At 35.4% G+C, this 24665-nt stretch overlaps 1 protein-coding gene across 1 annotated transcript in view; it reads right to left on the bottom strand.

Moving 5' to 3' along the window:
* WDR41 (WD repeat domain 41) overlaps positions 1–23941 on the bottom strand; it is a 44788-nt gene extending 20847 nt beyond the window's left edge. Inside the window, exons 1-6 of the mRNA XM_044266680.1 lie at positions 23614–23941; positions 21075–21190; positions 10012–10060; positions 8383–8514; positions 5398–5460; positions 651–762 (exon numbers count right to left, since the gene is read on the bottom strand). Coding sequence (XP_044122615.1) covers positions 651–762; positions 5398–5460; positions 8383–8514; positions 10012–10060; positions 21075–21190; positions 23614–23664 — 523 coding nt within the window. The 5' untranslated portion in view covers positions 23665–23941. The remainder of the gene's footprint in view (positions 1–650; positions 763–5397; positions 5461–8382; positions 8515–10011; positions 10061–21074; positions 21191–23613) is intronic.
* Between the last annotated feature and the right edge of the window lie 724 nt (positions 23942–24665).

Below are 24665 nucleotides of genomic sequence, written 5' to 3'. Positions count from 1 at the left end.
GTAGCAACATGGGCGGGACTGGAAGAGATTATGCTGAGTGAAATAAGTCAAGCAGAGAGAGTCAATTGTCATATGGTTTCACTTAAAATGTGGAGCATAACAAATAACATGGGAGGACAAGGGGAGATGGAGAGGAGAAGGGAGTTGAGAGAAATTGGAAGGGGAGGTGAACCATGAGAGACTATGGACTCTGAAAAACAATCTGAGGGTTTTGAAGGAGCGGGGGGTGGGAGGTTGGGGGAACCAGGTGGTAGGTATTATAGAGGGCACAGATTGCATGGAGCACTGGGTGTGGTACAAAAAAAATGAATACTGTTACGCTGAAAAGAAATAATAAAAAAAAAAAAACAATGAATTCTGGAACACTGAAAAGAAATTAAAAAAAGAAATAAAAATTAAAAAAAAAAAAAAGAATGGAAGGGAAGGGAAGGCCAAAAGAGGGTAGGCGGGGTCTTCTCCCTCCAATTTGTGACAGAATTGGATTTTGCACAACCATGGACCTGAATTGGAGAAACACAGTTATAGGAAATATTCAGAATTGAAAAGAAAAATCCCTTATATTAACCTTTGTATTCATAGAAAGTCTCTTTGAAGATATCTTTTAAAGCCTATCAATCATGGTTCATAATTACTCTGATTTGTTTTCTTACCTGTATCAGAAAGATGACTGGTCTTACACAGGAGATCTAATTTTTGGTTCCACACACATAGGTCATTCCCACCAGAGAGCCAAATATCTAGTCTCTGAAGAACAATTAAACACTGCAAAATTCATGTGAAATGTAAATCAGTTTAGAATTTTAAGCATTCACTGGTTGTTTTCAAATATGTCCACAAGTTCTTTGCTACCATTCTCTTAAGGGGTGAAGCTTAAGTCACCCTTGAATGCAGGCTTTCCTAAGTGACTAGCTTCCAACAAATAGAATGTGGCAAAAGGGATGGTGTGTGACTTACCAGACTACATCATAAAAGACATGGTGGCTTCCTCCTAGCTCGTTCTTGGATCACTCACTCTAGGGTGAACACATAGAAGCAGCCATATGGAGAAAGATGGATGTGCAAAAACACTGAGACCTCTGGACAACAGCTAGCATTACCTCACCAAGCACATGAACCTCCAACCCCACTCAAGCCTTCAGGTGACAGCAACTTCATAACACACACTGAGCCAACACTACTTAGCTCAGCTTCTATTTATTCCTGACCACTAATACTGTGAGGTAATATTTATTGTTTCAAGCAACAAAGTTTTGAGGTGATTTGATACTCAGTAATAGATAATTAATATACAAGGCTTAAATAAACGTCCTTAAAAAATAAAAATGGAATATGACCTTAGTTTTTATGTAATTCTCAAATTAGTATCTCTTAATTCTTAACTTGGGAAAATGAGTTTTTCAAGTCTACAGAAGTCCTTTAACTTGAATAGTACTTTAAAGTCCACACCTTTAGTTGTACTCTGCCCACACATGACTCTGAGTGAGTGCAAGGATAAGACAGAAAAATAAAAAAGAAAAGGTTCTGGTAGTCTTGTCTAAGCAGAGGGTAGGGTTGCTTTTAAAGCTGCTGGAATAAAAAGGGTTGAAAATAATGCAGTTTATATTTCAAAAGTTCCTACCCTAATTTTGGAACGTTTAATAATTCAGTATTTAATATTAAGAATCAATATTTAATAATATACTTTGTTCCTTTTGCCAAATAATATTCCACTGTATGGATACAGCACACTTATCTATCCTTAGTTGGTGGACATTTATACTAGTTTTGTGTTACATATAGTGCTGCCATGAACATTCACATACAAGTTTTTGTGTGGACATAATTTTCATCTCTTGACAATGAAATAGGAATACCTAGGACTGAGATTGTTACGCCAAATGATAACTCTGCTTAACATTCTGATGAACAAACAACTTACAAGGTGGCTTTACCATTTTACAATTCCAGCAGCAATGTATGAAGGTTCCCGACTGTCTCCTTATCAACACTTACTATTACCTGTCTCAGGTATTAGCCATCTAGTGTATATGAAATAGTATTGCAAAAAAATAATGGTTTTGACTTGCATTTCTCTAATACTTAATGATGTTGAGCTTCTTTTCACATGCTTACTGGCCATCTGTATATATTGTCTGGAGAAATCTTTCACATTACCTATTTTTAATTCGGTTGTCTTTTTATTGTTGAGTTTTAAGAGTTCTTTATATATTCAGGATACAAGTTCCTTATTAGATATATGATTTGCAAATATTTTCTCCCATTCTATGGGTTGTCTTTTCACATTCTTGATAGGGTTCTTCGAAGTATAAATGCTTTTCATTTTGATGAAATGCAATTTATCACTTTTTTTGGTTACTGTTTTTTTGGTGTCATTCAAGATCACAAATATTTTCTCCCATATTTCTTCTAAGAGTTTTTACAGTTTCAGGTTTTTTTATGATCTCTGATCCATTTTGAATTTTTATATGGCATGAGGCAGGGATCCCTTTTTTTTTTTTTTTTTTGCATGTGGATATCCAGTTGACCTGGCATTATTTGTTGAAGAGACTATTCTTGCTCTTTTTGAAAAGTCTTGGCATCCTTGTCAAAACTCAAGTGATCAAATATGTGAGGTTTTATTTCTGGACTCTCAATTATATTCCATTGATCTGTATGACATCCTTAACTAGTACCACACTGTTCTAATTACTATAGCTTTGTAATAAATTTTGACATTGGGAACTTCGAATCTTTTAACTTTGCTTTTTACTTGCAAAACTGTTTTAACTATTCTGGGGTCCCGTGCACTTCTGTATGAATTTTAGGGATCAGTTTGTCAATTTCTTGGGGGAAGGGAAGCCTGCTGGGATTTTGATGGAGACAGTGTCCAATGTATAGAACATTCTGGGTACTGCTACAATCTTAACAACATTAAATTCAATTTATGAATATGGTATGACTTTCCAGTTCCTTAGATTTTCTTTAGTTTCTTCCAAAAAGTATTTTATAATTATTCATGTGCAACTCTCTTGTTTCTTCTTTAAATTTGTTTCTATATATTTCATTCTTTTGGATGCTACTGTAAATTCATTTCATTTCCTTAGTTTTTCTAAATTTTTTTTCTTAATTTCATTTTTGGATGTTCGTTACTAGTATATAGGCATACAATTAATTTTGTATATTTTTACTGTATACTGAAACCCTGCTAAATTCATTTATTGGTTCTAACAGTTTTGGTTATCAATTTAAGAACTAGTATATAGATCATGTCACTTGTAAATACAGTTTTATTTCTTCCTTTTCAATATGGATGCCTTTTATTTCTTTTTTATTGCCCACAACACTCAAGAGTACCATCCTTGTCTTCTTCCTGATCTCAGGGGAAAAAGTTCCAGTTAGTCTTTCACCATTAATATGGTGTCAGCTCTGAGGTTTTCACAAATGTCCTTTATTATGCTGGCAAAGTTCTCTCTATTCTTAGTTTGTTGACTATTTTTTTTTACCATGAGAGGATGCTGAAGTCTATAAAATGCTTTCTCTGCATCTACTCAGATGATCGTGGTTTTTTGTCTTTTATTCTTACTATGGATATATTACAGTTACTGATTTTTCAAATCAAACTAAGATAAGCCTTACTTGGTCATGGTGTATAATCCTCTTTATATGTTGTTGATTTCCTAGTATTTTGTTAAGGATAATATACTTCTTTTGCCACTTAACATCTTATTAGGATTTTCCAAACTCCTTATGAATTCTCTGAAATACCATTTTTACCATATTTATCTACTGTAATTTAAGTATCTTCCTGTAAGACATTTAGGATACTGTCAATCAACCATTTATAAAATATATCTTCAATAGACATTTTTGTTCATAAATCTCTAAGGTTTTTTTTTTTTTCTGTAATTTCCTTTAAAGAGTTCTCTATAAGTAGAATCTCTGGGTCAATTCATGCAATCATTTAAAAATTTTCATTAATAACGTCAAACTGCCTTCTAGGAATATCATCAACTTATACTTTCAACAGCAAAAAAAAAAAAAAAAAAGCCAACTTCATCCTTTCCTTGCTAATATGAACACTTATAAAAATTTTAATAACTCAAAAAATAATAGTATTTCTTATATTTATTAGGACTCTGATTTTGATAAATTATCTCTTCAAGGACAACTGAATCCCTGAAATAAGGTGAGTGAAATGCTATTTTTCCAGTGTCTTATGTAAAACACGATCACAGCAGGAGTAAAAACAACCAATGAGCTAAAATTACAGTAAAACCTCTTCAAAAAGTACTTTCACCACACTGGAATAAGATACCTCTTAATGATCAGTTCCTATAAACAGTTCACCAAAGGAATTTGTCCAAAATACACCAAACTTTTTCTTCTGAATATTCTCTATTCCTTCAGTTCATGTATTTTCATTTGAAACCTTACGACCTCTATCAAACGGCAGGGATATTTCTTAAGGAATTTTTAAAAAGCACCTTTTCAGATCAAATAAAGCCTTGAAATTCTCATCAAATCAATACTTTATTAACTTGCTCAAATACAGTCCACGGTTAAATTGGATACAAGTATTTCTGGACACTTTCTTCTCCTCAGAAACTCTACTAAATTGATAATAAAAAGAGCAATAGAAGCATGAGATGGCTACCACAGATGATGCCTTTTAAGAAAAAAAATCAAATACCTTGATTGCTGGCACAAAGCAATTCTTTGAACATAAAAAAAAATTGTTAGCTCCAATGTAAAGACAAATTATCCTTAAAACAAATAAGGAAACATCACATTTTACAAGATCAGTTCCTCAAACTTGCTGACAATATTGAAAAAGAGTGGCATTTTCTAAGAACACCCGAGGTAACTTCTGTAGGAATCAAAGTAACAAGGTCCTTTCCAACATGGGGCAGAATTCATATCATGTGATAAGCCCCAATTAACATTTGTTTGTAAAATGAAAGGAATTAATAGTAGCAGCCTATGAGCCACATAACATTTCTCTGGAACTAAGGAATTCATTTGTCTCATCCTCATGATCGTATAAAAAGCAGAGACTGAGGGACAAATAAATCCATGTTTTTAGTTCAAAATACAAAAAATAAAACAAAACAAAACAGACTAGCTATTGGAATAGTCATTCTGCAAGTAACATATCTTCCTAAAATTACCTACAAGAAACATACTAGGTACTATCCTTATGTTGTTATATATTCACTCCTGGATCTAATTTTAAGTTCAAACATTCTAATATTTAATATAGAAGCTCTCAAAAATCCAGTCTTCGAACAATCAAATGACTGTAGGTATGTGTGAAAGAAATAATTCCTAAAACCAACAAAAGGTAATTTCATATAACTTATTAAACGTTTTTTCTGAAACAAAAACATTATTACCAGTAGATAATGCACAAGATTTTACCTTTACAGTAGACTGGAAGCTGGACACTTTCCGAACCTGTCTGCCGGTATCACAATCCCATAAGTAAACTTAGGTTAAGAAATAATTTCTAAACAAAAGGTTAAAATCTCAGTTAGGAGATAACTTTTCTAATAATTAAATTATGAATGTTACACATTCAGGTAGAAAAATCTTAAAGTAAAGCATAAAATATTTATCATTTATACCATTAATAAAATTAAATCATATAGTAAGTTATCAACTCACCATAGCAAGCTTACAACCTAAAATAAGTTTGAGGCAAATTTTACTATCAAACTATGTGAAAATGTCAACAAAATGAGTGGTCTGAATACTGAGTATTTACAGGCATTAAATATTTTTACAAGTGTTTAAATTTTAAGACTTACTCTCTAAAACTGTCCACCATAATCTAATAAACATTGAATGAAGTATTTATACCCAAAACTGTCAACTTCATTAATTCTCACTTGAAAGCTCCTCAATATGCATGGCATGATTTACTACTATTCTACTAATTCAAAGAACCCTGTGACAGTGTATTACTTGTAAACATATTTAAAACCATTAAAGGACCTCCATTAAGTATCCAAGGTTAGTTTGACTTAAGGAGCATAACAATTTTCCAACTTTTCACCCCATTTCCCAAGGTAACATACACATTTTGCAGCATCTTTGGGCACACATTTATAACATGCAGACAAATATATATACATATATACAGGTATACACACACACACACACACACACACGTAAATGAATAGTTAAGACTCACTTGACAAAAATTAAAAATTTATCTTCAACATTTAATTAATAAAGTTTATTAATAGTGGAGGCTCAAGCAGCCTGGAATTATTTTTAACAAGAAAATCAGTGAAGAAAATGTCTCTATACCATCATTTTAAAGTGAAGTTCATATTGACACTGTCTTAACTACTCATCTCCATACTATAACAGCCACTTAATAATTGCCTCTAAGATTATAGTAGCTTAGGAATGGTCTAATAAAAACAAAGTATTTTAAATTCTGTTTTTGTAGATTATACTGATACTGAAAATAAACAAAAAGTTTAGGCCCTAAAATAATATTTGTCTCAATGGAACAGTAGTAATAAAGTTACTCTGACTCAAACCTATGTAATATTGTTTATGCAACACTGTCATCACAAAATACACTTTACTTCCTGTAAATCTTACCTTGAAATTTTTTCACCTATTAGCAATCTGTCTAGAAATCACTTGAACTAATGAGCTCATTTAAAGTGCGTTATGGGGCACCTGGATGGCTCAGTCAGTTAATCATCTGCCTTCAGTCAGGTCATGGGATTGAGCCCCTGGTCAGGCTCCCTGCTCATCAGGGGAGTCTGCTTCTCCCTCTCTTTCCACCCCTCACTCCTTCTCATGGTAAGGCTTGCATGCACTCACTCACTCACACTAATAAATAAATAAAATCTTTCAAAAAAATAAAGTGCATAATAAGCTCTGTCTTGGTTCTGAAGAAGCCCAGGAAACACCTACTCCTCTGGGCATACTCCAAAACTCACTTCCCTCGTGCTTCAAACTATTTAAACAGAATTCTCAGGTAAGCACAGACTATTTAAAATTAATCTCTGATACCTTTTTTAATTAAAAAAAAAAGTAAAATTGAAGTTTCCATTAAGTATTTGGCCAAGGCCTTCACAAATCTAATTCCTCATATAAATATTAAAGGCTAAATTTGTTTAAGGAAAATATTTTATGAAGGCAGTATTATACAGTGGTTCAGAGTTCTGACCCTGCAGTCAGACTGCCTGCCATCTGTCCTTGAATAGCTGTATGACCTAAGACAAGTTATTTAAACTCTCTGTGCCTATCTTTTCTTTTCTGGAAGTGAGAATAAGAATACTTACTGTAAGAATTAAACACGTTATATATGTATATGGAATGTATGTAAAAACATATGTAATATATGTTAAATAGAACAATGCCTAGCACACATAAGTGCTCTCTACAAAACTTTACCATTTTGTTACACCTTAAATTTTTACCTACAAGTTGGCCAGGGTGGGAGGGGGGAGTTTACTCTTTTAAAATCACTTTTAAATACTAAATATTAAACACTGAGCAGATGGTAATTCACTTTTCTGCCAAGCTCAGATGTTCAAAAGGTTCTTTTTTTTTTTTTTTTTTAAGATTTTATTTATTTATTTGTCAGAGAGAGAGAGCGAGCACAGGCAGACAGAGAGGCAGGCAGAGGCAGAGGGAGAAGCAGGCTCCCTGCCGAGCAAGGAGCCCGATGTGGGACTCGATCCCAGGACCCTGGGATCATGACCTGAGCCGAAGGCAGCTGCTTAACCAACTGAGCCACCCAGGCATCCCATGTTCAAAAGGTTCTTATGGGTTGGGGCCATTACACTTCTTTTGCTGTACAATACTGTACAAACACAAATGTGAATTATTCTCCAATCTAACTCATCTTTGTTTCTCTAAATTGGAAAGCAAACTGAGATAAGTAAGTACTTTTAAGTCCAAATTCTCCATTTTCTATAACTTAATATAATAGTAACTCTGGAAAAAACAGCTTTAGTCATGGGGTTTTCATCAATAATAAGCCTTTACCTATTTCCAGTCTAATACTTTTCAGATGGCTAACACTTTTTTTTTTTAAATATTTATTTATTTATTTGACAGGAGAGATCACAAGTAGGCAGAGAGGCAGGCAGAGAGAGAGGGGGAAGCAGGCTCTCTGCTGAGCAGAGAGCCCGCGTGGGGCTCGATCCCAGGACCTTGGGATCACGACCCAAGCCGAAGGCAGAGGCTTCAACCCACTGAGCCACCCAGACGGATGGCTAACACTTTTAAGATGTGTATTATGAAGACTAGAGCAAAATCATTTTTGCTAAAATGAATGTACAGACAAGCCCTCAAAGGCTAAAAACTAATAATGTATATACTGGTCCCTTGGGTGACTATAGCTATTTCATTTTCTTCCAGATTTAAGGATATAATAACTGTTCTATCAGCAGAAGCTGTCAAGATCAGTTGATTTTTTTCTTCACAAGCTTCCAAGGAAGGAAATGTAATAAGAGCTGTTATCTTTTGAGTGTGTCCATTAAGTTCCAGAAGTTTTTCTCCTGTCTGAAATACCAATAAAAATTTTAATAGGCTCATATCATTTTTATAACTTAAGTAATCTTAAATGACAACATTAAGAAGAATCACCATATACAAAACACATAATTCTATTTTTAATTACCTAGACGTTACAACTTAACTTTAAGCAATCAAATAGAATCTAAACAGGTACTAAAGAGTGGTCATAAATAATTATTTTCTAATAGAAAATACTAATTTTTAGCATATTTTTACATGGAAATTTATTTTATTTTTTATTATGTTTTTGTTAACAAGTCACCATACAGTACAAATCATTAGTTTTTGATGTAGTGTTCCTCGATATACTGTCTGCATATAATACCCAGTTACATGAAATTTTAAAGGGATATTCTTAAAACCATACCATATAGTTTTAAGAATTGTATAAATTAAGCATAAAAATATCAGTTACTAATCTGGGGGAAAAATAAGGAGCCTCATTACTCAAGTATTTGTTATCTAAACCTCCAAAACTAAAATGTTGAAAGAAATAAAAGTTAGCAAAACACCAACACTATACATATACTGTACACATCCCAGAGTAGTTCAACCACTCATAAAGTCAGTCTCCACTCTATCTCTAACACCAGCATCTATTCCTATCTATCCAGTGTCTTCAGCTATCAGTCTCTCACTGATTTTCCCAAGTAGTAAACACATAAAGATCCAATGTAAATAAAACACAAATTGCAAACCCTTCCAAGGTTGCAGGATTTCACCAACATGGTGAACACAATGTTAAATAACTGCTTTAATCACTGGCAAAGCCACTGAAAAATGAGGATCTGACAGAGTCAGACCAGATAACAATTCAAATAACAGGGAGAAGATAAATGCTTCAAAAGAGAATAATTTGAATATCTAAAGATAAGCCTTAAAAATTTGGTGAAGTCTTTTTTTTTTTTTAAGATTTTATTTATTTATTTGACAGAGAGAGATCACAAGTAGGCAGAGAGGCAGGCAGAGAGAGAGGAGGAAGCAGGCTCCCTGCTGAGCAGAGAGCCCAATGTGGGCCTCGATCCCAGGACCCTGGGATGATGACCTGAGCCGAAGGCAGCGGCTTAACCCACTGAACAACCCAGGTGCCCCAAAATTTGGTGAAGTCTTAAATATTTTTGAAAAAAATTAGCCTTTTATTACATTCCTACTAAAGTTAAACATGAGAAAAATATTGTATTTATGCTATCACACAATTTTGAAATAAAAATTCCATCTCCCACAAAAATCAACACTTGATTCATTTTCAGAGTCCGTGCATAGTTGCTGAAAACTTAAATTTTGTTCAGTAAGATTAAAACTTTCCCTATTATGAAATATTGACCCGCATTTAAAATGGGCTCAGGCCAAGTAGACTTTTTCAAGTATTAATTAGTTTCAGTATACTTATATACAGGTATATACCCAGATAGTGTTTATGAATGCAGACTCATCTACTCAGTCCTGTCTTTATTACACAATTCACATAGAATTAATACACACCTGGGCATTCCACACAACTATAATTCCATCATCACCAGCAGATGCAAATCTGGGTAGAGAAAAAAGGTAAAAGAATAAATTTTAAAAAAATTTCTAGCGATATTTATAGGCTAAAATTTCTAAGAATTATCAGAATTTATTAATGGTTTTTAAACTAATATTAATCCTGATTAAGTTAAGCCAATTCAACAAATAATTATAGACTACCTTCTAAGTTTTATGCCAGGTATTGAGATCCAAAGATAAAGAAAACCATTCACAGCTTTACAATGAATCAACTGCTAAAACTCTAAGAAAGAGGGAGACCTATAAATAATCTTTAAAGTCATTCCTGGCTTTAAAAATATAATTAAACCCCGACAGGTGATATGAAACCAAACTGAGGAAGAGCTTCACTGATAGGAAGTGGTATTCCAAGAGTGGAACAAAAGAATCACATCTCCAGATAAGTTCATTATTTCTCTTATTTTCTCTGTAAGGATTTTTTAACTACTATTTAAAGCCAAAATCTCTCTTTTGCTCCACTTGGCTCTGTTTTTTCATGTAAATACTGTGTTCTTAGTTTGGAAGCTTTGAGGTTTTTTTTGTGGGTTTTTGTTTTGTTTTTTAGTGGAAATACTTGAAATGCAAAATGGCAAAGAAAAGTTTATTTCCTGCCATGAAAAAAGAGCTGTGATGAACTCAGTTATAGCTTCTCTCTGCTCTTTACTACCCATTCACTCTACATAAAGGAATAATCATACACATTTTATAGAGTAGAAGATATCCATGATACAAAGAATGCCAAGAAAAATAATTTGCTGTACACGATTACTCATCATAGTGAATGCATTATAGGAAAATCAAGAAACTATTGTTCTCAAGCAATGTCCCAACACAGCAGTATACAGCAATAACACCATGTCAAGTAATTTATTAATAATGTAGTACATAAGTTTGTTAATGACTCTTTAATGAATCAAAATTGATCCAAAGTTGTTCCCATATCACTTTCATTCACTGAAATTCTAACATTTGTTTTTTGAAAAGGACAGAAAGAAATGGTATTATAGAAAGCCAGCTATGAACTATGTCTAACTGGCCCCTTATAGTTAACAACCATAAATAATGATAATCCACTGGCAGCTATAACATTTAAAAAATGTGTTCTTCCTTGCAAGACTTCCTTGCAAAACCTTGTTAGTGGGTTTCATAAGATCTGGGTATGTCTTGAATGTCTTCGTTACAGGAAACATACAAGTCTATCACTGGGGAATTGATACACTAAGACAACAAAAGTTATTTTGTTACTGAGAGTATCAGGAAATTCTAATCAATTTTACCACTATAGGAGATCCATAAAATCTCACTACTTCAGTCATGTAACAATTTCCTTAAAACTCCAAACTGAGCTTCAAGTTCTAATTTCTCATGCTCAGTTTCAGAGTCCCATAAGTAACCTGTCTTCACTGGCTCTGACAATTCCCATACTCCTTTCAGTACTCATTTCTAAATCCTTCAATTATAGCTCCTACTATAGGAGCTAAGAGATTATTCAGGAGACGGGAAACTGGTCAAACACAACCTCACCAAAGTCTGTTAACAATTTTTTTAATATAGAACTACCTATCTTTTTAATGGAAGGACCTTTAGAACTTCCTAGGTAACTAGTAAGAAATCACATGCAGAATTTTTTTTTAAAATCCATGCCTAACATTCTTATTTCAAAATAAAGTATATAAAAAATCTGGAAATTAAAGAAAAAACAATCATTTTTAAATTAAAAATACAATTTCTTATTTAATAACACACATTTTTCTGAATCAAAATACTAAACAATGCCTAAGTATCAAAAATAGTTGCTGGATGTCAATGTTTAAAAGCTTATGTTTCTAGGCCTATTGATTTCTTTTTATTTGTATAGTGATGGTGGCGAGGCAGGACTCAAGTCCTTAAGTTTTCTTTGGTATAAAACATCAATTTCTATTGATTCTCGAAACTCTTATAATTGCTTTTCTCCCTTATAGAAGACTGCAGGTTTAAAATACATACTCTTTTCTAACCCTGATTTTTAACTTCTCATTATTGTTTTATCATGTCTGAATCTCATGAGTTCACAATGAGAGACGACTGAACGGTTGAGAGTTAAGAAATGAGATATAGAGCATTTCGCCTCAAACTTTAATTCAATCAGTAGTGAACAAAAGTTAAATCTAAACAATGCTCAATAGTAATGCATGAAATCACAGCCAATTTTTTATTGCTCACAGGTCAATTACCCAGTTGGTGGATATTCAGGCCTTTCAATTTTCTTATATATAGTCTATTGCTGCCTTTTTCTTTCTTTCTTTCTTTCTTTTATTTTGCCATTCCAGTATTTATTATTACCTCCTCTAAAGAGAAAACATGAAGCTTAGAAATGCAAATCAATATAACTTTGCTACATATTAGTATCTCCCATAAAATAATAAATAAAGGGCTTGGAGATCATTTGCAAATTACAATTATCCGTGCTATTAGGATGGATAATTGAAAACTAGCTACACTTTATCAGTTTATCTTAAACTATAATCAGTTCATCCTAATCAGTCAAGCACACACTTCAGCCACCTGCAAATCAGAAATGAAAATTCAACCGGAGAATTCCTAATAGTAAGATACACTGTAATTGCTAAAAAGAAGTAATGAAGTATAAAAAAGGAGTAATTAAAATGCCAGTAAGGTTTAAACTATTCAGTGGAAGGAAGAACTGTGGCTGTACTGCATTAAAATTACATATAATAATTTTTAAAACATTCTAAATTCATAGAATCCAAAGATTCAAATCTATAGTTACTTTTTTTTATTATTTTATTTTTTTTAAAGATTTTTATTTATTTATTTGACAGACAGAGATCACAAGTAGGCAGAGAGGCAGGCAGAGAGAGAGGAGGAAGCAGGCTCCCTGCCGAGCAGAAAGCCCGATGCGGGGCTCGATCCCAGGACCCTGGGACCATGACCTGAGCTGAAGGCAGAGGCCTTAACCCACCGAGCCACCCAGGCGCCCCTATAGTTACTGTTTTAAGAGAAATCCTTCCTTACTAATTAGTATATAATGTATTTAGTAAGATTCATGCTGGGTGACAGGGAAATGTCAAGATCAATTATATGTGGTTCTTGCTTCAAAATCTTAAAATTCAGCGATTGTTTAAAAATGTACTATATTTCATCAACTTTAAGATGTTATCAAGTGTAAGACATTCTGTACTGCCAATTATAACTGAAAGACACCAACAATTATAGGATGTCTCCAAATTTCAGAGATTTTAAAATAGGGGGAAAAAAAGGCTTCTTAGCATCAATGAAATATAGTAACTGTCGTATTTATTGATGTATGATATGACACTTTCTCATCAAACAAATCTCTGATTATCTCTAGCAGGTTTAAAGCACTAAAGAAATGCTTTTTGAATGAATAAATTAATGAATAAACAAACATTGAAGTGTTGCAAGGGCTCCGTAAAATAGAAAATCATTAAGTGTATTAAAGTAACCTCATTTTTCTTTTTATCATTGTTAACATATCAATATACTGTCAAAACAAAAATTAAAATTAAAAAATTTAAAACCTGGAATAAATTCCTTTTTTTCATGTTCCTGTCCCATATGTATATGTATATGCATATACCTTTCAACTTGAAACCACATCTTCAAGAATACTCATTGACTAAATGACCCAGAAAAAACTGTATGTATGAAAAGAAGTTTAACAAGGTGAAGCATGATTTAATGAAGAATGATAGCAGAGCTTCTAGAATGTTTCATCCTCTCCTATTGATTATAAGAACAAAACTTATCATGAGAGTTGATTCACTCACTCATTCAGAAATATTAAACACTAACTATATTTTAAACATTAAATATAATTATATGTATATTTGATAATACATATTCGATACTGAAAGTAAAGCTCAAAAGAATAGTTCTTACCAGGGCGCCTGGGTGGCTCAGTAGGTTAAAGCCTCTGCCTCTGGCTCAGGTCGTGATCCCAGGGTCCTGGGATTGAGCCCCACATCAGGCTCTCTGCTTGCCAGGGAGCCTGCTTCCCCATCTCTCTCTCTGCCTACTTGTGATCTCCGTCAAATAAATAAATAAAAATCTTAAAAAAAAAAAAAATAGTTCTTGCCTTTAAAGAACTCAGTCTACATTACTAAGTAATGCTATAGGGTCCAGATCACAAATCCATTGAGAATTCTCATTTGTACTCATTTCAATTTATAGAAGTCATTCCTTTTAAACACCTTCCCTTTGAACATCCCAGAGAAAAGTACTCTCATTCTTGCCAACTGTGAACTGAAAAGTCAGCAAAGCTTCGCAAAGATCTGTTTAACACAAAATATTTTCACAAGTAATTCCTATGTCTATTACTTAAGGGCTTATTTAACAGTTCTTATTCATTTAAATTTATTTCAATTAGGTCAAAGATTCACATACAACCTTAGAGGACACAATGAAAGGTATAGTCCATAAAACTTCCTGTACTCATTATCTACCAAAAAGCACTGGAAAAATAAAAATAGAACAGTATTACGGCAAAACACAAAATCCCTGTGGTTAACTAACTCCCCACCCAATCCACAAGTACTTTCTAATGCATGATGCAACTAAAATAGTGTATATTTCTTACAATAAAATAGAAATGAAAAATGGTACAATATCAAAAACCCAACCAAACCAAAAAAATAGAAAACTTTCATTTCAAATAGATTTTTACTTATCTATTAGAACTACCTGAAGATAATCAGAGAAGTATGTAGAAACTTGTAAGAGAAGCAGAAGGGAACTCAAAAGCGTTTCCATGAGCCACACACATTGATGTCACTGATCCTTTCAAGTGATTTACTAGAACATCCACCAAACTTTTTCTTAAGAAAAATGCATACATTAACATAACTCTAATACCTGAATGTCTAAGGTCCTTTTTTAGCTCACACACAATGAAGGTGGGATGATTCCATAGTTTTCATGGTCAATAGAAAAGGTAAACCCTTAGTAAATTCTCCCCTCCCCCAAATCACAAACAGAAAGCTAAACTACAACATTAAAGTTTACAAATACTAGAAAACCAAAACTCCCTAGGACTTCTATCAGGGGAAACCTCCATTCACCTGAGCTCAAGTTTCTGTGAAAGAATTTCTACTACTAGAGAAACATCCCTGGCCTCTCTCTGACCCACTGGTCAAATAAATGAGTTTACGAGAATGAATTAATAAGAATGCTCAGTTCAGACCCTGCAGGGTTTTCTCTGAAAGTTTATCTGTTTCTATAGGGGAAACATTCTGCTCCACCCTTATTTTTCAAGTAAGCCTACATCTGAGTGGGAAGCTTGCAGATGTCCAGGTGTGTACCAATGATTTGAGTGAATAATTCTACCTAACTCAAGATGAAGTATTAGAAATCACTAGGGTTATATATCAAAGCCAACATCCTTTAACACAGCTTTTTGCCAGGAATTAGTTTTTATGTTCAGGTCCATCTGTGTGATTCCTGCACCTAATAGCTAAGAAAAAGTTTTATTCTGAAACAAAAATACCTTTTAAATTGGCATTATTATTTCCTCTATATCAAATATATATCATTTTTAATTTTTTATCACAGATAACTTAAATATACATTCAAGTATACACAGTATAACAAAAATTCCAGGTATTCCTCATCTCTCTTCAGTAATTATCAACTCATGGCCAATACTGTTCCTCTGTACACACCCAAGCACCCCCTGGAGATTACTTAGAAGTAAATACACTACATGTCATCAGTAAATATTTCAGTGTATATCTTTTAGAACTCCTTTATATCAGGACTAAAGAAACCATTTAATTTCTTAATATCACCATGTACTCAAGAATCAAATTTCCCTGTCTCAGGATTTTTTTAAGTTTATGAGAAGCAGGATCTAAATAAAGTTCATAATTGCAGTGGTGGATTATCTCTGAAGTCTCATCTATTCTATTCATTCCTTCTTCTAGTTTTCTCCCTGCAATTAAACATCTGTCTCATAGAGTTCTCACAGTCTGGATTTTGCTAGCTTCCTTCCTATGCGATCATTCAACATGCACCTTTGTCCCCTGTATTTCCGGTAAATTGATATATCTAGAGACTTAATCAGATTTAAATCTGACTTTTCGGTAGGGCCATTTCATTGGGAGTTCATATACTCCAACAGGAAATGTAATTTCTGGTAGTCTTTGTTTTGTGAGCATGTGATATTACCAACCAACAATAAACTGTCTAAATTTGTTATCAGAGGTTGCAAAATTACGATATTCCAATTTCATGATCCTTCCTAGCTTGAATTCTTCCATAAAGAGAAATTTCTTCCCAACCATTATTACTGATCCCAAGATACAGTCTGTATAGGAAAGGCAACATACATCTTGCAGATATCCCTTCAAGAGAGGAAGCTGCCCAGCTCTGAGGAATGTGGTTAACATGCCTCCAGCTGTTCACTTTAGGGTCCACTTCAGCTTTCAAGCCAAAGTCATACTATCTCAGTTGGTTCCTAGCCAAAAAAAATTAAACAGGGCCATGGACCTGGAAGCACATTCCTGGATGGTCCTCAGCAAACTAAGCAAGGCAGGGTTAAAAGCCCCATTTATTTCTATTCAACACAGAATTCCTCTAAAGAGCATTCTTTCCTCCAGAGGTCCCCACTGGGCCTAGAGAGCCTTTGTCAGAGCTACACCACAGTCTGAGATAGCTCCCCTTGTCTAATCCTGCTTCCTCTGTTTTCCCTTCATTGATGTCTCTAATAAACCATTTGTGTGCTCAATTCCATTTTGCTATCAGTTTTGCTGGGAACTCAGGTATTAAAAGGGTCTAAATCACCTTGACTACTGATTTCTGTTCTCTGAATGTTAGTGAGAAAGATAGTTTTAGCTTAAGAATGTTTCCTTAAAGATGTAACATACTGTTTGTTGTCAGTGAATTACCAAACTGGCCGAGTTTGTTTAGAGCCTTGTGAATGTACAGCTTCACCAGCTATCCTGGGGGCACATTCTGTTCTGCACTCTGGCATTTCATGGGTCACCTGATTCTTTTCCAGTCATGATCACCATCCTACATAACCTTGTCTGTTTCCTGGAGGAGCAAGGAATGGTCAAATAAGCAACAAAGAAAACTATTCTTAAAATGTGTTATGAACTCAGTTTAGTTTAATGTGTCAAGTGCTAGAGTATTACATGCAATTTTAGCACAGTCCATTTTTTGGAAGACTCTTGCTGAGGCTTAGCCTTCTTTAGTGATCTCCCAATCAATATGACCCTCACTTCACGTTCAAAAAACAGTAAGAAGAAAAGAAAAGGCAGCTGTCTGTTAGGTTATACAGGATTTATTTGGTATCTTCAAAAACCAATCTGTGAAAATTTTCCACTCACTGATTTTAGCTGAGCCGCCAAGAAAACAAGAAAATCCTTCTGCAAAATTCTCAATAAAATGATATTATCTAAAGACCTGAAGCGTGAAACCTGGATTACAACAGCTGACCAAAACACCAGAATGTAAGGTCCACAAAAATTAAATAAAAACATAAAAAGAATAATATATATTTCTGTAATTTGACCATACACAAATAATGTACACTAGCAATGGTAAAGATAATTCTAAATTATCTAAACTACTAAATTAAGAATGAAAATGTAATATGAAATGAAATGAAAAATATAAATATCTATTTAAATAAATATTCATATAGTTTGTAGATTTCTTATATCTTCCTTACCAGTAGTGACTCCTTCATGGTGGCAGTTGTTCTTTTTTCAGTGCAGAATTAAATTTTTTAAAGCAAAACACACACTGAAACTTCTATAGGTATTTGACAGGAAAACCTTGTGTCTAACTAGATATAAATTTTCACACAATAACAGCATGAGCACAAAGAATTAAATGTGACTCATGTGGTAATATCTTCACTTTATTGTAAAAGCCAAAATGCAGGGTTTTCATATCTTTCTAGACATTCAGATTCCCTGTGATCAGTAACAAACATGGCCACAAATTATTCTCCCTTCCTGTGTCTAGCAGCATTAGCAATAGGACTTAGTCGCTTCTCCCCTCAAGAGGTAGAGTTTATTTAGCCACTTACGGAGTCTGTGCCAGCTCCTGACTTGCTCTGGCTAACGAAACAGCCGCAAATATGATACAGGAGTTTTACATCAGGACTTGTCCTTTCGCTTGTATTAGAACTCCATGATCACTATGTGCACAGGCACTTGAGCAACCATACAGAGAAAGCCCAGCCATCCCAGCTGAGTCCAATATGAACTGCCCAGCCCCAGCCAATTTACCTGTTGACCAGAGATGCATTAAGTAAACCTAAAACAGGATCAGCTGATCCCAGCACAGATGGGGGGCGGGGGTTGAAGCCCACTCAGCTGAGCCTCCCCCAATAGCTACTTTCAGTTAGTGAGCTTAGTCAAGAGCAGGTTGTTTTAAACCACTACGTTTGGGGTGGAATTTGAGAGAGCAATAAAGAATTGATACACTTGTCTGTAATTTTTTTACTGTTTAAAGTACATTTACTACTTCATTAAACAACTGATTTATACAGGAGCATCACTGTGGGGGAAAATGCAATCAAATATCAGCATTTGCACAATGATCATTATTCTACGAGATGGCCTTTTCTGCAGTTTCTTCTTTTGTGTAATAGAGCCAAGAGGAGATTTCACAGGACAGATAACAATGAAAATGGAATCTTAACAGTTATTCTATATAAAAAGTTAAAGATCACATCCTGAAAGTAAATTGTATATTTTTTATTTAACTTTCTCAGACAACATGATCTGAGAATTCCTTAAGACCCAAATGTTAATGATTATGGGCCAAGAAATTGTTTTTTTTTTAAAACCCACCTAGCAACTTAATATGGTAAAATAATAAACTTTAGCTGTCCAAATAGCCTCTATTTCCAGAAATGTTTAGTTTCAAAGCTCTGACTGGCTGGCTGGCTGACTAATGTCTCTCAGAACCTATCAACAATGAATACTACTAAAAAGGTTGAAGATTATTATACTATTGTTTACTGCTATGATTTGGCTGGCTCATATGACAACGAAACAGTGCTGTAGGCTAGTAATATATATAAGAAGCAAATCTCAAGCAAAAGATGAGGAACATATCGTTATAACACAATTTGGCTGGATTGTGTCCCTGGTTTCTAGAATGGAGCTGGGCTCCTCACAACTCACCTCAGTTTATGCAAATGAGATGATTCACGCTGGGCCCTCTAGACAATTTAAGGATATGGTCTGGCCATGTGGGAAATATGAACCATGTAATTAGAGGGCTGTGCTTTGAGCCACAGATATTAGCCTGACCATTCAACCTGGCGTTAGAGTGTGGGCACAGGGCAGGGAGAGAAGGACTGGAAATGGAGTTCAATCAGATGGCAAATGACTTAGTCATTCCTATTAATAAACCCCAGTAAAAACTCTGGATACCCAGAGCTTGAGTGAGCTTCCCTGATAGTAATATACACTGATGTCTTAAAGGGTGACATGTTCTAAAAACACAGAAACTTTGCATTTGAGGCCTTCCTAGACCTAGTCCTGTGCATCTCTGCACTTGGCTAGTCCTGCCTGTATCCTTTATAATAAAATTGTAATCCTAAGAAGAGTGCTTTCCTGAGTTCTGTCAGTGCTTCTAGTAAATATCCAAACTGAGGGCAGTGGGGATTTGTAGCCAGCTGGTCAGAAGTGAGGGATGGCCTGACACCCCTGGACACTGCAGCTGCTGATGGAGGTGAGGGGAGTTCTGTGCAGGACTATGCCCCTAACCTGTAAAATCTGACCTAACTCCAGGTAGTGCCAGACTTGCACTGCACAGGCGAAAAGCAATACCAAAGACATAAAAAAGGCAGCAAGAAGACAAAGTTAATAGACATTAGAAGTGATGGTCAGAGTTAGGAATAATCATAACAGCAGTCACTCATGTTGTCAAAATTGAAAAAAAAAAAAGACAGTATCAAGTATCAAAGGTAAAAAAGAAAATTAGAGATGAGAGTGGGAAAAATGATAGGGAAAACAGACAGAAGGTTAGGGAGTTAGGATGGCATGCAACACGCACTTAATAGTCCAGGGAGTCACTGACTCAACAACTATCAATCACCTGCTACATGTAAGGCACTGTGCCAGGTACTAAGGATACCACAGTGAATGAGAAAAACAGGCCTCCCCCATGAAGTTTAGATTCTAGAGAAGATAATACTAAATGCTTATAAAATTAATTCTAATTGTTTTTATGCTACATGCTATTAAGCATTTAGTTGAATAAGGGCTTAATAGATATAAAGATCAGTAATAAGCTAAATCTACAGTCCTAAAACCTACATACCTCATCTCTATGTGCAATTAAACACAACATTGAACATGTTGACAAGAAAGTAAATAATGCACATTTTAAAAGAATTTCCTCAATAATAAAAGATTTAGATTACTTACCTTACATTCCACTAAAAACAGCACATTCCTGGTAGGTACTTCATAGTTAAACATTCCCTATATTTGCTTCTCAAATTTAAGTTCACTTTAACATAACTCCCACTCAAATTCTAAATTCAGTTCCTTCCACAAAACTAACAAAAAATATTACTAAGCACTAACAACAGAAAAACAAAAAACCTCAAACAAGGATCAAGATCAAGTCACAAGATATAACACCCTGACTTCTGGGCAAAAATGACTTCGGCACATATTTGATCAAGATGCAGATGTCAATTTCTAGTAAATGTTAGTAATGATCATAGTTGAAATTTTTAGAAAAGATATTATGAAGTTGTTTTTAAATATACGATTCCTGGGGCACCTGGGTGGCTCAGTGGGTTAAAGCCTCTGCCTTCAGCTCAGGTCATGATCCCAGGGTTCTGGGATGGAGCCCTGCATCAGGCTCTCTGCTCAGCAAGTAGCCTACTTCCTCCTCTCTCTCTGCCTGCCTCTCTGCCTACTTGTGATCTCTGTCTGTCCAATAAATAAATAAGTCTTAAAAAAAACACGATTCCCTAAAAATTCTTCCGAACAGTATGCAATTGGACAACTAGAGCTTCTTACCTGCATTCATCTAACTGCACCAGAAATCGTACAATATCGTGATGAGCTTTCAGTACAAGCAGTTCAGTGTAGGGGTTCTGGGTTTGTTCTTCACCTATACTCTGTAAAGGAGATTTCTTGCATTGGGAAAAAAAAGAAAAAAAAAAAAAACAAGAGAGAAAGAAAGATTAAACGATTTATTATAAAAGAACATACTGAAATAAAACTGCATGTTACTCATCTAAGAATACAAGACTTAGAAATCTGTAAGATACTAAAGATACATGTTCTAAAACTATATACTATTTCCCCTAATATCAGTTAACTACCAATTTAACATACATTTCTCTTACTACAAATCCACATCATGAAATTTTTCCTCTTTGTTAGAACTGATCTAAATATCCTTAAACTCAGATCATCACTCTTCAGATTGTTAACTAAAAACAATGTAAGGGGGGGAAAAATTCTCACCCTTGCTATAAATTTTAGTATTTTCAAGTCACCATAAATTTACAGAAAGGGTGAATGTTATTTTAAGAAGTTACATCTCAATAAACCTCCTGACCTAAAAAAAAAATCAATGGGCCAATCCAACTTAGTATTCCGAATGAGTGTTCTCAAAACTTGACAGAAATAAACCTGCAGCTCAAAGGGTAAATATAGACTAAAACCGTACGGAAAACACGACAGTCACTCAATACATGATTGCTGACTCAATAACCGAAAGAATGAAATCCTTCAGAGTGGATAAATTCAATAAAATCATGTTTGGACAATAATATTGATAAAGAGGGGTGCCTGGGTGGCTCGGTGAGTTAGGCCTCTGCCTTCAGCTCGGGTCCTGGGATCAAGCCCCACATCAGGCTCTGTGCTCAGTGGGGAGCCTGCTTCCCCCCTCTCTCTCTGCCTGCCTTTCTGCCTACTTTTGATCTCTATCAAATAAAGAAATAAAATCTTAAAAAAATAATATTGATAAAGATAATTACTAACATTTACAGAGTATTACGTCACTCACTGCCCAGATGCCAGACACTGTGCAAAGCACATATGGCATATAATTCACTCTACTATTCTGTAAGGTAGGTCTGATTAACACCCCTTTCTGTATTCAAACCTAGTATCATTTCAAGATAAGTGGTTCTTTACCTCTGAACTGCAATTTCTCCAACTTGCCATTATTGAGATTTTGGACTGGGTAATTTTTTGCTGTTGAGGACTATCCTATGCACTGTAGGATATTCAACAGTATGTCTAGTTTCTACATACCAGATGCTAACAGAAATCTAATCTCCCCATCCTGAAAATCAAAAATGTTTCCAGACATAGCCAAACATGCCTTAAGGGCAAAATCACCCCAGCAGAGAAACAATGCATCAATGAAGGAAAATCAATGGTTCTGACAAAGTACAAATTGTATAACCTAACATGCATAAACGTTTTCCACAAAAAGTCACCCCTAAAGCAGTGGGTGCTTTTAACTTATCCCATCTCACCTCTACTAGTGGCTCTGATGAAAAAAGCAAAAGTGAGAAATTCGAAAATTGTGTACCACTTCCCTCAAATGAAAGTTTACTGTCCATGGCAGAATTAACGAAATTATGTGACTAATCAAGTAATCAGGCGACTACAGAATTATCATGTCACATATATTATCTATGACTATTCCCGAATGTTTAAGATTTCAGCCTATCTGAAATGAACCTGATCTGAAATATTTTTTTTTATAGACAGTAAGCCTTCACTGCAAAGCTATAAGGAAGTTAAAAGTGAGAAATAAGGCTGCTGACTCACAACCCCAAGTTTTTATTTTTAACCATCAAAATAACTATTTTCTACGAGAAATAAAAGGGAATCCATGTACAAATTCTAATTCCCGGGTGGCATCTGAACTAAATTCCAGACCTCAGTCCTTTTAAGATTCCAAAATTATTTTATTCTCAATATTTCAAATGTAAATTACAGTCAATCAAATTATTCAGTCCATAAAGAAAGCGTGACTATGGAACCAAAAAATAGTTAATTACAAAATCATTTTCTTGACTTTGAAGCAAATTATTAATTTTTTAAAACAATTTTATATTTTTGTTGTTGAATAATCAAATAGATTTTCTATTCCCTGAGCAAGCATCAGTTGATGTTGGGAAGTGACACCAATTCTAAAAAACTAAAAAGGTGCAGTCACCACTTGTTGGTAGTTAAGTCAGAAACTTTCATAACTGAAATGAAGCTAGTTTAAGAATGGAGAAGACTAGTCCTTGAGCCTGTTGTTGAATCACACATAACAGCTTCAGTTTCCTCCTTTTGAAAAGGCGATACTTACTTCCCACGTCTTCGGAGAATCGTTCAGACTAGCTACGGGCAGAGCGCGCCCCACCCACCCCTAACCCCGCTACGCCCTCCCTCCCGCGCCAACCACGCCCTCGACGGCCTCCGAACACGCAGACTCCGCCTCTGCATGGGTCTCCGGCGTCTGAACCCGGAGTAGGGCTGAGACAGAAGCCACCGCTCAGGGAAGCTCGGCCTCTACCGGGGCAGGCAGGATCGCCTGGGGGTTTACCTCCGCCAGTCCCTGAGGTTCTCGGCCTCCCCCGATCAGCCATCGCAACATCCGCGCAGCGGTACAGACTCGCAGGGCCCAGGCCCCAGTCAGCCCGAACTCAGCGCCGGGCTCAGGATCCCCCTGCCTCTGGGACTGCAGCGCAGTGGAGACACAAATACTTGCCGCCCGATTTGCCCAAGGAACGATTAAGTACAAGGCCGAGCCAAGAGAAAAGGAATATTTTTGTCCCCAAAGTGCTGCCGTACTCAGCCAGAGAGGTTTGGTTTGGGACAGCCACCAGGAAAACAGCAGCTGAAATCTAGAGCGGCGCGGGGGGGTTCGGAGACGCGCGCAGCACCCAGTGAGCACGCGCAGGGGCTCGCCTCATTTGTGCTCTGAGCTTAGTTAGCTTCAGCGGCCCCTGGTGGACATGTGTAGCACAGCACTTGAAGCCCAGAAAGCAACCAGCACCAATAGTCCCCTCCTTTTTTGTTGGCTTTTGACCTTCACTGGGCTGGGGGACGGGAAAACCACCACCGTCCCCGTGCCAGTTTCCTAAAGAACTGACTGGAGAAGGTATACTGCAGTATATTCTGCATACAAACTAATCCAGTAGAACATGTGTACACCAGAATAAATCTGGTCAACATTTATTGTATACTGTAAAAAAGGTATTTTGCTAAGAAAGTCTTTACATAAATGCTAATGGTAACTCTATAGTCCCTATTCTATAAAAGCAAAAACAAAAAAACTCAAAGCTCTGAAAGATTAGTCTTAGGCTAAGAGCTTGAAAGTGACTACACTGAGAATGGAATACAATCTCCCCACTCCAAAACTGTTGCTCTTGACTGTATGCTATAATGTTTACCCCAGAATCTCCTTAAATAAGAGAAAGCACTTTATATCCTCTACTGTGACTACTAGATTGTCTTAGGCAGTCAAAGGTTTGTGGTCCTCCACTCCAGCTGCCTATCAGAATAATGCAGGTAGTTCTTTGAAAAATACATATTCCTGGCTCCCACTCTTGACTTACTAAAACAATCTCTATGGTTAAAACATAGGAATTAGAG

This window comes from Neovison vison, chromosome 1 (assembly GCF_020171115.1).
Source record: "Neovison vison isolate M4711 chromosome 1, ASM_NN_V1, whole genome shotgun sequence".
Taxonomy (NCBI): Eukaryota; Metazoa; Chordata; class Mammalia; order Carnivora; family Mustelidae; genus Neogale; species Neogale vison.
Note: the sequence above shows the minus strand (reverse complement) of the source record. Positions and strands in the feature narration are given on the sequence as shown.